Source organism: Mixophyes fleayi, chromosome 6, assembly GCF_038048845.1.
Source record: "Mixophyes fleayi isolate aMixFle1 chromosome 6, aMixFle1.hap1, whole genome shotgun sequence".
In the NCBI taxonomy this organism is placed as follows: domain Eukaryota; kingdom Metazoa; phylum Chordata; class Amphibia; order Anura; family Limnodynastidae; genus Mixophyes; species Mixophyes fleayi.
In genome coordinates this window covers 168,084,220-168,100,169 of record NC_134407.1, presented here as the reverse complement: position 1 = coordinate 168,100,169, position 15,950 = coordinate 168,084,220, and the positions used below count along the sequence as shown (strand labels likewise).

At 40.9% G+C, this 15,950-nt stretch overlaps 1 protein-coding gene across 1 annotated transcript; it reads left to right on the top strand.

The window, feature by feature from the left end:
- Nucleotides 1-3,565: 3,565 nt before the first annotated feature.
- On the top strand, nt 3,566-15,731 carry LOC142094719 (keratin, type I cytoskeletal 12-like). The gene is made up of 8 exons (XM_075177140.1): nt 3,566-4,243; nt 6,276-6,358; nt 6,452-6,608; nt 10,306-10,467; nt 12,725-12,850; nt 13,371-13,588; nt 13,668-13,738; nt 15,507-15,731. The coding sequence occupies exons 1-8, from the start codon at nt 3,632-3,634 to the stop codon at nt 15,602-15,604; spliced, it is 1,527 nt and encodes a 508-aa protein (XP_075033241.1). The 5' UTR covers nt 3,566-3,631; the 3' UTR covers nt 15,605-15,731.
- Nucleotides 15,732-15,950: the final 219 nt, after the last annotated feature.

Genomic DNA, 15,950 nt, shown 5'->3' with positions numbered 1-15,950 from the left:
CCTTCCAAGAAAAAGGCAATCGAACTGGAAGAGGGCCCTCTCCCGTCAGAGGGGGCCCTGGTAGAGATGGTGGATGAGTTGCTGGATTCTGAGCAGGAGGAGGAAGAATTCCTGCAACTACCCCAAATCTGCCTATTCGACAAGCTAGAGGAGAAAGGTCTGCTCCCACCTGAAGGGGACACGGGCAGACCGGACCAAGTCCCACCGGACAAGGAGGGTAACTGATGTATTGATTGTGCTAACTCTCTTTTTTCTCCCAACTAATGGCTAACTTTTCTCTTTTTACCATTAATGTGAGGAGTGTGAAGGATAAGATTAGACGTCAGTCTGTGTTTACCTTTCTTGACAGTCAGAAATGTGATGTTTACATGTTGCAGGAATGTTCTCTCCCTTTCTCTAGTTCCTACAGGCATCTGGGGAGGCAGTGGTCTCACGGGCCCTCCTATTGGTCTGGGGGGAGTGACTGTAAGTCTGCAGGGGTCGCCATTCTTATCAGGGGAAGCCTCTTCACACTAGATTCCGTTCAGGAGTTTGTCTGCGGCAGATTGCTTATCGTAGATGGCTCCTGGGCGGGTGAGCCTATCAGGCTTATCTGTGTGTATGCATCCCCGGGTAAGAATGAGCGTTTGGAGCTTTTCCAGACCCTGCGGGCCCAGCTCGCAACCACCAGGGCGGTAGTGATGGCTGGGGACTTTAACTGTCCTATAGAGGAAGATGGTAGGAGTTCCTGTACTAATGCTAAACTTGATGTTTCTTCCAGGTTGTTGCAGGAGATGGTAGCCAAAGCATCCTTGCGGGATGCAGTGGGACCCATGGGGGCCGGCTCTGTGAATTATACTTGGAGTCTCCCCGATGGCTCAGTGCGTTCCCGGATTGACTTTGTGTTTACATCGAGAGCGGTAAGACAAAACAGGCATGTCATGGTTCCCTGCTTTTTCTCTGATCATAGGGCCATTCTCTTTGAAGGTGTTCTGGGTCACGGGTTTCCTCCCGGCCCCGGCTCTTGGAAGTTGAACTGCGCTCTGCTGGTAAAGGAAGAGGTGATGGTTGAGCTGAGGGATGCCTATGTAATGTGGAAAAATGACAAAATGTATTTTGACTGTATGTCTAACTGGTGGGAGTATGTCAAGGGCAAGTTTCGCAGTTTCTTTCAGGCTAAAGGCCGCCAACAGATGTGTGAGAGGAAGAGAAACTTCAGGAGGCTCCAGCGTCAGCTGCAGTCCCTGCTGGATCTCCAACTCTGCGGCTGGGATGTGAAGGATGATCTGGCTGAGGCCAAGGGGGGCCTGAAAAGGCACTTCGAGGAAGAGGCCAATCGCATCATCTTCCGTTCCAAGGTGGAGAATCTGGAGAAGGGTGAGAAATGTAATTCTTTCTTTTTCAGAAAACTCCACTCCGGCCACACGCCCCTGACTGAGCTGCGGGACGAGTCTGGCACCCCCAGTAGGGGGAAGGAGGGCGTCATGGGAGTCGTCACAGACTACTACGGCAAACTCTACTCCCCTAAGACTACAGACGACGACGCAGCTGAATCTTTCCTGTCAGGTATCACTAACCCTATTGATCCTACAGGTAGGGCAGCTATGGATGCCCCCCTCACCTTGGGGGAGCTGCACTCTGCCGCTAAATCCTTTAGGCCGGGCAGGACCCCGGGCAGTGATGGCCTCCCAGCCGAGCTCTATGTAGCGCTGTGGGACCTCATTGGCCCGGACCTGCTAGAGCTGTATGAGGAGATGGTGGTGGAGGGCAGGATGCCTCCTACTCTGAGAGAGGGCTTGATCACGATTTTGTATAAGCGCAAGGGAGAGAGATGTGACCTCAAAAATTGGAGGCCCATCTCCCTCCTGAACGTGGACTACAAGATTTTGGACAAGGTACTAGCCAACAGGCTAAAGGTTGTCATTGGGCGAATTGTTCATCCTGATCAGACTTGTGGCATTCCTGGTAGAAGGATTGCAGACAGCCTTGCGCTGCTGAGGGACATGGTTCATTATATCAAAGACCGCCATGCACATATGGCCCTGGTCAGTCTTGATCAGGAGAAGGCCTTTGATCGTGTCTCTCATGGTTTTATGCGTAAGGTTCTGTGCAGGTTTGGATTGGGTGATATGTTTTGTTCTTATGTTAACCTGATGTACCTTGATATTTACAGCTCGGTGTTGGTGAACGGCTGGAAGACTGACCCCTTCTCTGTACTGTCTGGGGTCAGACAAGGCTGCCCTCTTTCACCTCTCCTTTTTGTCTGTTGTATAGAGCTCTTTGCGATGTCCATCAGGCGAAACCCAGAGATCAGAGGGATCACCGCACCGGGTCCAGACCGACTAGAGGCCAAGTGTTCGCTCTACATGGACGACGTCACTGTCTTCTGCGCTGATCAGCGTTCGGTGGCATACTTGATAGCTTATTTTTACACTGAAATTTAATGTTGATATTTGTGTGCTACATGAAAAAACAGTCAGTATTTAACTTATGTGCAAAACAGAATACTAATTTGCACCCCCTTGCATTGTAACATGGTTTTGTCCAGGAGACTGAAATAAGAAGTTTCTTAAGTTAAGATCCTTAATGAATCAGGCCCCACAAGTATTTTTCAAGGCATCGTGACCTAACAGTATTGGAATCTCTGGGGTACAGTAAGCCATGCCTTTTATTTCTCCTCAGTTATTCAAGTAGAAACTGCCTCACCAATAAAAGTGCCGGTGTGGCTTTAAAATACCAAACTGTATATTACTGGGGGGTTTTTACTTGTGTGTGTGTGCCTGTGGTTTTATTAGTAGGGGGGGGATCCATTGCTCTCCATGTGGTGCTTGTCCAGAACATTACCCATCGAAGAACCTACTGCACTCAGACCAAGGTGGAGTCACTGTGCTACAAAAGATAAGGTAAAGGAGTTCGCTGCAGACAGGACACATACAACACACTACACTACACAACCTAAACGTCCACTTGAGTCAGGTGACAAGTGGGGTGTTACATATTATTTTATTTTTTGTGGTTAATATAATAAGTTCAGGCATTTATTCACTTAAAGCCATGCATTAGGGGTTGATGGTGCAAAATTCTCTATTCTACAGCAGCTTAACTTTTCAATGCAGAGATAATGTGCCACACACATCAAATGCCATTGTGTGTAAACTACCTGATTCTTATGTCCTCCTGCAGCAATCCCTACTGACCTTCGATCACATCTACATGTAACTTTAAAATAGAAGATGAATTGCAACCTAGAAAGCAAAAAGGTGGTATTTGATCATCTGGCAAAGTTCCTGTTGCTTCTAGCACAAATGTTGAATTATAATGCATAAATAATGACTTTAGACAGGTCTAGAGAGGCATGAGCAGTTTAAAGACAATATAATGACACCCCACCCATGTTCCCCTTTTGATTTAATAATCATAGCCTTGAGCTAAAATATTTGTGCAGATAGGAACATATTGAAACCGAATAAATTACTAAACTGGGCACCAAATTGCTGATCTTACACAACAAAGATTTCTTCCAGGGCAAGGAACACAAGAAGATACACCCACCATCATTTTATATAAATGAACAAGAAAGCTAACGGCACTGGCATCTGTCTGATTTTACAGTCACAGATCACTCTGCGAGTTCCTTCTCTGCTCCAACAGCATGTCGACCCAAAGTTTTCGTAAATCATTGTCTACCTATCAAAGTGGTGGGGGATATGGAAATGTAATGCTTGAGCAAGGCTTTAATGATGGTTTTGGAGGTGGTGAATTTAGTGATGATTTTGCAGCAAGAGGTGGTGGAGGTTATGGAGGGGGATTTGGTGGGGGATCTGGTGGAGGGTATGGAGGAGGATTTAGTGGGGGAGCTGGTGGAGGTTATGGAGGAGGGTTTGGTGGGGGATTTGGTGGGGGATCTGGTGGAGGGTATGGAGGAGGATTTAGTGGGGGAGCTGGTGGAGGTTTTGGTGGAGGTGCTGGAGGGGGACAAGGTGGAGGCATGTATGGTGGAGGAGCTGGAGGGGGATTTGGTGGAGGTGCTGGAGGAGGTGCTTTTGAAGGCATTCTAGCAACCAATGAAAAACAAACCATGCAAAACCTTAATGACCGCTTAGCCAGTTACCTGGACAAGGTCAAGGCTTTAGAAGAGGCTAATGCTGACCTTGAGCGCAAAATCCGTGAGTGGTACGATAAACTACGTCCAGGGTCCTCTACCGGTGCAGGTGCAGTGGACTACAGCAAATATGACCCAATTATTGAGGATCTCAGAAATAAGGTAAGGCATACTTCTATGCCCATTCAACTATGATTGATAGACATATATGCAACATGATGCAGGATAAATGTCTCATTCACTTTGCAGAATATTCTCAACTGGACAAACGTTAATATCCTTGCATCATTACTCTGTGACCAGCTTTTCCACAAATAATGCTAGGATTTATCTACTAACATTGCATCCAGGTGCTAAATTTGCACTGAACCACAGCTGCCATTCAGCCTTTGTTTAGTACAACTTGCACGTGTTTAATTAGTCACAATGGTTTAGTGAAATTGCTTCATTTTAAAATAAATAGTAATAAATTATTTCTATAGTCTGATAAACACATACCTACAATAATTGACTTTTTCAAAACAAGTCTAACATGAAAATGATAAATTATATCAAGCAGATGGTTGAGTAATTAAAGTAGATATGAAGTATTGTCTGAAGCTGTGATGTCTTAAAAGGGAAAAACAAATGCACCTCTTGCAAAATTTTTGACACCACTCACAGTCACAGGGATGGTTCTGTACACTAGTAAGAAAATGAACCTGCATAGAATGTATAATGACATACAGAGAATGCAACTGTACACTTATAGTAGACAAAAAAGTGTCTGCTTTTACGTTCAGATAAAAAGTAAAATAAATAAACTGGACAATTCACTTTAAATGGGAAGCAAATGAATAATATGTTCATAAGAACTCTTTGCATTTACATGATAACTTACATGAAGTCTTCAGTTACTATATTTATCAAGTTAAAAAAGTCCTCTAACTAGATTTTGTGAGTGTGATCCAAGTTTGAGGTGATCTGCAAAATACATCAGTACCTGGTAAGACTTATTTAGAACATATCAATGTTCTGCAGATCTCAAGAGATCAGTAACCATTTCCACTAATAGTACCAAGAGTAAATGGGACACCCTGGAAAAATGGAACTGAGATTCATTATGGTACAAAATGCAACTCTGACGTATATACAATAATAATGTACTTGCTGGGGGAGCTGGTGAAGGATTGTATAATGTAATAATGGTTGTATTATTTAGTAAAGGTAAATATTGAAGGTAAAAAATGTTTTTTCTATATATTTATTCTGTGTATAACTGGCAAAGTCCTTGCAAGTCAGACATTAAGATGTAACTGTATTCTGATTAATAAAATGTGAGCTGTGTACTGCAGACAAGCAGAACCTTAAGTTGGCCGGCTAGAGATCTGAATATCAGAGCAACATAGTAATTTACCTTTGTAAGGGCTTGTTCATGCTATGTTTTTTTAATCCCATTTACAAGTAATATGTTCAGTACATACAGTCTGTATGTCCACCACTTGTAAAGCCCAGAGTTGACTGAGGATTGTTGCACAATGCACATGGATGAGGGGATTGAGCTGCGCACATTCCACATGGAAATGCATGCTCTAGCTCCACCCTCACTCCTCCCCCAGGCACACCCCCTGCACAATTTGTTCCAAAGAATGCAGATAAGGTGGAGAGATTGGAAACGTCCTGCTCAGTTCTATATGTTTGTGTTATTACAAGGAGTAACTCAATTATCATTGATATTCCATCCCCATTCCCAATGCAACACACTATAGTTCACTTCCCTGGAATACTGCATACAGCGTTCGTAACCCGTTGAACTTTATTGTACGTCAATGTGGGTACAAGGGAGGGACATAAGATCACTTCATGTATAAACATCTGTCATGCTGTAAACCATAGCGATTAATCAGATATTTGTTTTCATTGTCTACTGTTCCTTAAATGGAACAAAGCACATTTGTGCAACACGACTCATGTTTTTAAAATGAGGCTTTATGTGCTTCAGAGATAAGTAATGTATTTCAAGAAGAAAATGAAATAAATAAAAATGTAGCAATGCATGTAAAATAGAACAATATAAAAGGATAATAGATATTTTTCTATATAGATTACATTAGTTGTTTTATGTAAACTGTAAAGTATTGCTCAAATTTCTATATGCATAGCTAATTTATATTGCAAACATTAATTGATTACTCTATTTTGCCTCTTAACTTAGATCCTTGCTGCCACTATTGACAATGCCAAGACCATTTTGCAGATTGACAATGCCAGGTTGGCAGCTGATGACTTCAGACTGAAGTAAGTTCTACAAATACTGGGGCATATTGTGGGTTGTGGTGCACTCTAATCCACGAAGTGGACAGAGGTAAGATGCTGGTGATGTCTCTTCAGGTATGAGAATGAGCTGGCTCTCCGTCAGAGCGTGGAGGCTGATATTAACGGTCTGCGTAGAGTACTGGATGAGCTGACCCTGTCTAGGTCTGACCTGGAGGTACAGATTGAGAGCCTAACAGAAGAACTGATGCATCTGAAGAAGAATCACCAAGAGGTAAGGGTCAGATATAGCCTCTGTCATACTATATATGTGAGATTAAGATTGCAGTACATACATGACATAAACTCAAGTGGCTCTGAAACATGGGGATCAATGTTTAAAATAGACACTGAAATAGAGTCTTGCATGAGTGTCAACATGGTACAATGGTCATTTTAAAGGGGATTTGTCAAGGCCCCACTACTAGAATTAGAATGAGTAACTGGCAGAGTGGTTAGGATTATGTTACCAGTACACATGAAAGATGATATTCCTGGAAATACTGTGGAGTGGGTCCTTCTGAAGCTGGCTTACCACACTATCAGTGCACATACTATACAACCAGAGTGCTTTAATTGCTGGGTTTTAGAATACAATACTTGATATCATATGGCACCAGAGCCCCAACCACTATAACTACTAAAACGTTCTCTATTGCTAAGAGCCATGGGTGGCTGCTTGTAATTTTAAAATAAAATTGATATTTTAAAATGAATTCATTAGGACTCAGTGTAAGATTCAAGAGTTTAGGACAAAGTTTTGGATCAGGGGTTGGTGTTTGTGTTCAGGTTAAGGTCTAGGCTGGGATGAGGTATTTGACTGGAAATGAAGCATACGGTTTGAAATAACTTTACATGGTATAAAATAACTTTACGTTGTTTCCTTAAACCACACCTAGCTGTAGCCTTAATCGTGTGTGCAGTTATATTCTATAGACAGCACTGGCTAATATTATTCATTTAGCCCTAACAAAATGGATCAATGTTGACAAATAATTCAGCTACATTTTAAGACTGAGTCAAATGAGGGTCATTTATGAAACAAAAAAAACAGCTTATGTGAGTGAGGCCTTTATTTTATGGGTTTATGAATCACTATACCTTTCCCAACCCAGTCACACGCTGCATCAGGTGACTGGATGCCTTAAAGTTAATTCTACGTTTGATGTGAGGCCCGATAATGTAAAACATAAAAATAACTAAATGATGTGAGCTCTCAAAGTCTACAATTATATTTTAAACAAATCTTTGAATTATGTCTATGACAATCTTTAATATCAATTTTTGAATTGTGTGATACCCAATATTTTCTCTCTGGCAGCTGAACATATAGAAGAGACCTGTCTGTTCTTGAATTATTTTTCAGGAATTCTTTCAAGCTGTAATTGTTGCAGCTCTGTAATTTACATTCTCTGCTCTGTGGTAGACAAGTCCTTATGATATGCATATAACTTGTATGGACAATATTGAGTTTGTAATAGTAATAGCCAGTGCTATCTTTAGAAAAGAGCTGAACAAGGCTAAGGCTAGGTGTGCTTTAAGGAACTGTTCCATAAACACGAGATACTTCAACTTTATTTTTCTGTACAAATGTTTTCCATATTCCAAACTAGTACACAGTGGTGGATCCAGGGGGGGGGGGGGGGGGGGGGGGGGCGATCGGGGCGATCGCCCCCCCTAGCAGGGGCTTGCTGCCGGCGGCTGCACACTGTGCAGGTCCGTTCAGCAGTGACAGTGTGCTGCCCGGCTGCTCTGATTGAGCAGCGGGGCAGCACACTGTCACTGCCAAGCGGACCTGCACATACTGTGCAGCCGCCGGCAGCCTTAGAAATTAGAAAGGGGATGGGGCCTAAATCCCCCCCCCCTAAAATCGCCCGGGGTAGGACAAATGTCTGGGTCCGCCCCTGCTAGTACATCAGAGTGATCCTTCTTCTGGAACACCTATTTGGCCTTAGCAGGTGTCCCTAGTATTTACTTATAGAGAGCATCACAAGCGCTTTAGTAGTGTTGAGGAAAAGGAGGTACCCAGTGCATTTATTATAATGACAACCAGTTGCTGATTGGATGGCCATGCCACTGGACAAAACCTCAATTGGCTGTTAATAAACCTGGTGGTTTTCCTACAGCATATGTGAAGCTCTCCAGTACATGAAACAAGTACAGGGGACAGCTGCGCTGAGGAAACACTGGAATTTCCAAGGAAGTACAGCCCCAAACTATCCCATTTCCGTACGCCAGTCCCAATTTCAGCAGCGGACATAGCCGTATAATGTGGGTATAGACAAAACAAAATATGAGTATATTTGGTTAAATCATAGGCCTTGTCTGGGAAGATCAGGTCATGACCTAGGCAGATCTGGACATGTACTTAAGTGTAGCAATTTTTCCAATTTGGTATTTTGGAAGGTATATCAGGGAAGAGCCACCACCAGTTTATCAGTCTGGGAGAAAAAGGGGAGTGGTGTGTAAGCCCCGTTTTGCAGGTGGAAAACTTTAATGTAACATATAGGAGGTCATTTATTACTGAGTGGAGAATGGCAAAATATTGCACTTTATTTTTTCCCATTTGTGCCTTCTCTCCGTGGTACAATTATGTACACAGACAACTTGCTGTGAAATTGTATGCCCATTACATCGTGTGCGCTGTGCTTTCTCTGTACATAGGGCACAACAGAAAGAAAGTCAGGACAAAGTGGTCCCCATTTCGGCTTCCTCCTCATTAAACTTTTTTTCCCTTACTTTCACATTAAACCCTCCTTTAGCTAGTAGCGGACTGGAGAAAGTAAGGAAAAAACTTTTTTTTTTCCACCCCATGTAGCTAAATTGAATATTGTGCATGCATATCAAAATCAGTTGCAGCTAGATCATTATACATGTGGAACTCTCTGATATACCTATATCCAGAGAAAATGTTTGCCTCATACGTACCCTGGCATCAAACCTAAAAAATGATGGATGACACAGCAGAGCAAAAATTATGGATTTCAGTGTACTGCCTGATCGTAAATAACTCAATACCCGACATATAATAGCGCATCATTTTCACTATCAATAACAAGGATCACTGTTTTAGAGGACAATATTTCAATTTGGAATGCATATGAGGGAAGAACACCCACTGTTTTATCAGTCTGGTACAAAGAAAAATGTAAGCTCCCTTACATATTATTAGTTCTTTATAGAGTGCATACATGTTACACAGCATTTTACAGAGAATATTTATCAGTCCCAACCCCAGTGGAGATTACAGTCTATATTCTCTACCACATTGACACACACACAGAGTAGATTGGCCTTATCTGTGAGGAGTTTGTATGTACTCCCCGTGTTTGCGTGGGTTTCCTCCGGGTGCTCCGGTTTCCTCCCACACTCCAAAAATTACTATTAGGTTAATTGGCTGCTATCAAAATTGACCCTAGTCTATCTCTGTCTGTCTGTGTGTGTGTAGGTTAGGGAATTTAGACTGTAAGCTCCAATGGGGCAGGGACTGATGTAAATGAATTCTCTGTACAGCGCTGCGGAATCATTGGCGCTATATAAATAAATGATGATGATGATGATTTAATTTTGATAGAAGCCATTTTAACTACAGGTCATTGAGGTGTGGGATGATACTGACACAAAAATGCATCTAATATTTAATATCCTCCAGAGGGCTGAAAAAACCTGCAGTAGGTGTAAAACAGCCATCAGAAGTCGAAGTTCGATTTGTGAATATTCCATGGAGTAAAGGATCTGGTTTTATAGGAAACAGTGTTGTGTTGTATTCTTCAGTGTAGAAATGACACAAAAAGTAAGGTATTAATTAGAGTCCTTCTCTTTAGTGAATTTAAAAGAGGTAATATACACAATTAAATATACATGAGCAATGCAGCATGTTAGAAATACATGGAAATATCATGTTGCTTAATATTGCTTGTTTTTCCTTCTAGGAGATGTCATCTCTCCAAGGTGGAGCAACTGGTGAAGTAACCGTTGAAATGAATGCAGCGCCAGGCACGGATTTGACCAAACTCCTGAATGACATGAGGGAGCAGTATGAGCAGATTGCTGATAAAAACAGGAGAGAGGCTGAGGCTCGGTTTCTTGAGCAGGTATATACAAATAACTTGTGCTCATATTCACATCATGTGAAAAGGATCACATGTTCAACTTTACGCTAAGTAAATGATCAATGATCATCAGTGACTGCTGCTACCTGTGAAAAATTAGTAAGGTGTTTTTTTGTTTGTTTTTAAAGATATGGGCACTTGGGGTGGGCACCAGTAAGCTGATGTGACCAATGTTTGTTCCACATGAACCTTCTCTGCATAGTATTGTTCCCATTTGTGACAACAGAATAACTAGGATGGGTGCAAAGTATTCACATAGCAATTTAGTCCATGACTGAATAGTGATGTCTTCTCACTGGCTTGATAGAGTACAGTCATGGGCAAAAGTTTTGAGAATGACACAAATATTCATTTTCACAAAGTCTGCTGCCTCAATTTTTATGATAGCAATTTGCATATATTCCAGAATGTCATGAAGAGTGATCAGATGAATTGCAATTAATTTCAAAGTCCCTCTTTGCCATGACAATGAACTTTATCCCAAAAACAACATTTCCACTGCATTTCAGCCCTGCCACAAAAGGACATGCTGACATCAGGTCAGTGATGCTCTTGTTAACACAGGTCAAGGTTGGAGATCACTCTGCCATGCTGATTGAGTTAGAATTACAGACTGGAACCTTTAAAAGGACGGTGGTGCTTGAAATCATTGTTCTTCCTCTGTTAACCGTGGTTATCTGCAAGAAATCACGTGCAGTCATCATTGCTTTGCACAAAAAGGGCTTCAGAGGCAAGGATATTGCTGCTAGTAAGATTGCACCTAAATCAACCATTTATCGGATCATCAAGAACTTCAGGTAGAAAGGTTCAATAGTTGGGAAGAAGGCTTCAGGGCGCCCAAGAACGTCCAGCAAGTGTCAGGACCGTCTCCTAAAGTTGAATCAGCTGCGGGATCGGGGCACTACCAGTGCATAACTTGCTCAGGAATGGCAGCAGGCAGCTGGGAGTGCATCTTTATGCACACAGAGGCAAAGAATTTTGGAGGATGGCATGGTGTCAAGGAGGCCAAAAAAGAAGCCAATTCTCTCAAGGAAAAACATCAGGGACAGACTGATATTCTGCAAAAGGTACAGGGATTGGAATGCTGAGGACTGGGGTAAAGTCATTATCTCTGATGAATCCCCTTTCAGATTATTTGGGTCCTCTGGAAAAATGCTTGCCCGGAGAGGGAAAGGTGAACGCTACCATCAGTCCTGTGTCATGCCAACAGTAAGGTTGGCATGACATGACCATTCATGTGTGGGGTTGCTTCTCAGCCAAAGGAGTGGGCTCACTCACAATTTTGCCTAAGAACACAGCCATGAATAAAGAATGGAACCAAAACATCCTCCAAGACCAACTTCTCCCAACCATCCAAGAACAGTTTGGTGACTAACAATGCCTGGCTCGGGGATCAAAACATCAACATTGTGGGTCCATGGCCAGAAAACTCCCCAGACATTAATCCCATTGAGAACTTGTGGTCAATCCTCAAGAGGCGGGTGGACAAACAAAACCCCACAAATTCTGGTAAACTTCAAGCATTAATTAGGCAAGAATGGGCGGCCATAGGTCAATATATGACTCAGAAGTTGATTGACAGCATGCCAGGGCGAATTCCAGAGGTCTTCAAAAAGAAGGGTCAACACTACAAAAATGTACTCTTTGCATATACTTAATGTAATTGTAAATAAAAGCCTTTGACACTTATGAAATGCTTGTAATTTTACTTAAGTATAACATAGCACCATTTGACAAAAAGGTCTAAAAACACGGAAGCAGCAAACTTTGTGAAAACCAATCCTTGTGTCATTCTCAAAAATTTTGGCCATGACTGTAGTTTAACTTACTATTAGGGGTGTTTGACCACTTCATGATCTGATGATCTGACCTCATAATGTGTTGAGATGCTTGTTTACAAATGTAACGTGTTGTCCTCTTAATGAGCCAAGGTCTATTACTGCCCTAGAATCTCAGACAAAATAAATATAATATGTTGTTTTACAGTTGCACACAATTAGCGTGGATTTTGCAGATTCCAACACCTGATCCGGCTATAACATCTGCTGTTAAGTGTTACAATACCAGAGTCAGAGATTATATTGATCTATAGGTGTTAAGTGGAAACAATTGAGTGATATAGCATAAAAGCACCAATCACCAATCACTTAATTTAGAAGCCCAATGTCAAAATAGTAATGTATGTTGCTTGTCTCCGCTGTGTCAAGTTGGTTTCTCATGTGTCAATTTGCTGTTTCAGAGCAAGGAGCTGAAGAAGGAGATTTCAGCTGGCGTAGCTGAGGTCCAGTCCAGCAGTACTGAGATTTCTGACCTGAAAAGAACACTTCAAGGCTTGGAGATTGAGCTGCAGTCCCAGCTGGCATTGGTATGAATGTGGTATTCAACAAGTGGATAAGGGCCCAACAGTTAATCTAAAAAAAGGGCCAAATGTAGAGTTGAAAATAATGCATTTAAAAAAACATAAACATACATATTTTATACTATATACATTTGTAATAATGTACAATACAGACTTAAATAGTTTATGCATTTGTGAATTCAGAGGGCAATAATGCTATGTTTCCATGTTCTTTTTGTATGGGCATATAGACTTGGGACCCAGCGATCAGAGAATCCTCAGTAACTCAGGGCCAATTTGAGCCTGTATAAATACATTTGCAGCTCAGACATACATAGGAAAAGATGCTCTCAAAGAAAGCATATTTATGTGCATATGTTCAGTTCAAGTACAGTAACATTAGCACCAGATGTATGTCAGGCGTAACAAGTGAGTATACTTATGCCCCGCAAATGTGCAGAGAAAGTGTATAGATGTGGCTTGACACTGCTAGTAGTAAATGCTAAAGTTGCATTACCCTATTGGTAACTGTTTTCATTTTCCATAGAAAAAATCCCTTGAATCAACATTGGCAGAAACAGAAGGACGGTATTGTGCTCAAATTGGGCAGATACAAAACATTATCAGTGGCGTGGAAGAACAACTGACCCAGCTGAGGAGTGATATGGAATGTCAGAGTGATGAGTATAAACAGCTGCTGGATATCAAAACCCGGCTTGAGCAAGAAATTGAAAAATATCGTCAGTTGCTGGATGGAGAAGGAGGGTAAGAACACCAAGTATCCCAGAATAAAGGGTTATTCACACACTGATTGTAGGACTAACAAGTTATCTCTTTATTGAAGGTCATTATCACTTGGAGTCTCTTCTTCTTCATCTTCAAAATCCCCGGCTCTTTCTGTGGATTCTTCTAAAGGTAAATTATTTCATAGAATCCACTTGATAGTGGACCAAACATATATTTATTCTATTATAAACTATGAACAACACCTCGAAAACGTCTCTCAACATCTCTCTAAAAGTAACATCCTCACAAACATATTGGGCCTGAGTCATTAAGGAAAGTAAGGCAAAAAAGGAGTAAATGTTCTCCAGGACAAACCATGTTACAATGCAATGGGTGCAAATTAATTTTATTATTTTGCACATAAGTTAAATACTGGTGTTTTTTCATCTAGCACACAAATACTTGATAGCTTTATTTTTATACTGAAATTTAAAGTTGATCTAAAACATGCCCTTCCCGAACTATTTATCTGTCCCCACATTTTAAGTTTACTCCCCCTCAAATGCAACATGGTTTTGCCCAGGTGCAAAGTTACTCCTTTGTTATGCTTTGCTCTCCTTAATAATTCAGGACCTTTGAGTCAGCAGGAAAGAAATTCACGATATGTTTAGGCTCATATCACTTAACACCTTTACCCATAAACCATATAACAACAAGCAACATGATACACTTAAAGATGACATCCTGGCCAAGCACTAGCAAGATCAAAGATACATTTTGGCTGCTGGCAGCAAATACCATTGAACGTACTTCACACAAAATAAAGTAAAAATGTGCAACTGAGGTCAGCTATAGTCTTAGTAACAACAAGCCTGCAGCCAAAGATAGTATAGGAGGCTCTTTCCTTGCACTTAGTGAACTAATTTTTTTTTTTTTTGTAAAATGAAGTTAAGAAATGGGAAAAGGTGTATATTTAAATAGGTAGAAAAAACAGGACATCTATGTGACCTGAGGTTTGCTCAGGCCATACAGTCTACCCTATACTACATTTAATAAAGAAAACATTCTTAGTTACTTATTTAAGTCTATCCTCTTAGTTTTGGTTCACAAGGAGACAAAATCATGAGACAGTAAGCCCTGTACCGTACTAACGAAAATGGGACCTTGGGGTAAATGTATCAAGCTGAGAGTTTTCCCGTGGGTTTGAAAAGTGGAGATGTTGCCTATAGCAACCAATCAGATTCTAGCTGTCATTTTGTAGAATGTACTAAATAAATGACAGCTAGAATCTGACTGGTTTTTCAAACCCGCCAGAAAACTCTCAGCTTGATACATTTACCCCCTTGTGTTGAATTGAATCCACCCCATAGAGTAGTCTCTCAAGAGATGTGATAGGAGGTAAAATACCCTGCATATATTGCAATTGTGCGCTTCTCATACATTATATAACTCACCATACACATTAGTGTAAAATCTGAGAACCGTCAGTGCAATTTCACAGGAAAGAAAATATCATTACAAGTTCTATGTATAAAAGGGATACAGTCTAAAATTGAGAATTGCATAGCTGATAGAGATCAAGTATAGAATGCATAAAGGTATTAATTAGTACTTTGGTTAGATTTTGTGCTAAGCATTAATTGTGTTATACATAACCATTTTTATTTATGTTGTGTGTTCTTCAAAATATAAAAATTTTAGTTTTTTTTAAATGTTAAAATCTAACAGCAACCATAGAAATGGAAATGAGATTTGTAAACTTAACAAAATATAATTAAAAACAAGTAAAAAAAAACAATTAAAAGTCAGTTGACATATGCAAGATACTTTAGTGTATTTAATCTATACAATATACAATTGCTCAGAAGAATGGTACTCTACACTGTTCTTGGCAAAAAAATACAAGTAAATAATTAAACAACTAATAAACTGAAAAACTTCTTGTTTTTCTTCTTAGATCCACATAAAGTCAGGAAAGTGAGGACCATCTTTGAGGACGTGGTCGATGGAAATGTTGTCTCTACGGAAGTTAGGGAAATTGAAGAGAGATATTAACCTAAAAGTTAGCAAAGATTCGGGAAAACGTTGACAAACATTCTTCCTCAAAGACTAACTTTTGTCCTTCCTACACTACTGCTTCTGTTTACTTTGCATATTCTGTTCAATAAACCTTTGCTAGCAAGTTGTGTCGTTTATATAATTGTGTGTACCACTGCATGCTATACTGTTATTGACTCAAGACACTGAGCAGATTTGTTGACATTGACTTGTGAGCAGCCATCAAACACAAGTATTCAGCTTGTACACAAAGAAGTTGAAAAACAGGCCCTAATGCAAGCATAAGGAAAACCTTTAGCTTTTCCTCACTTTTAACAGAGCATTTGAAGAACATTCACAAAGC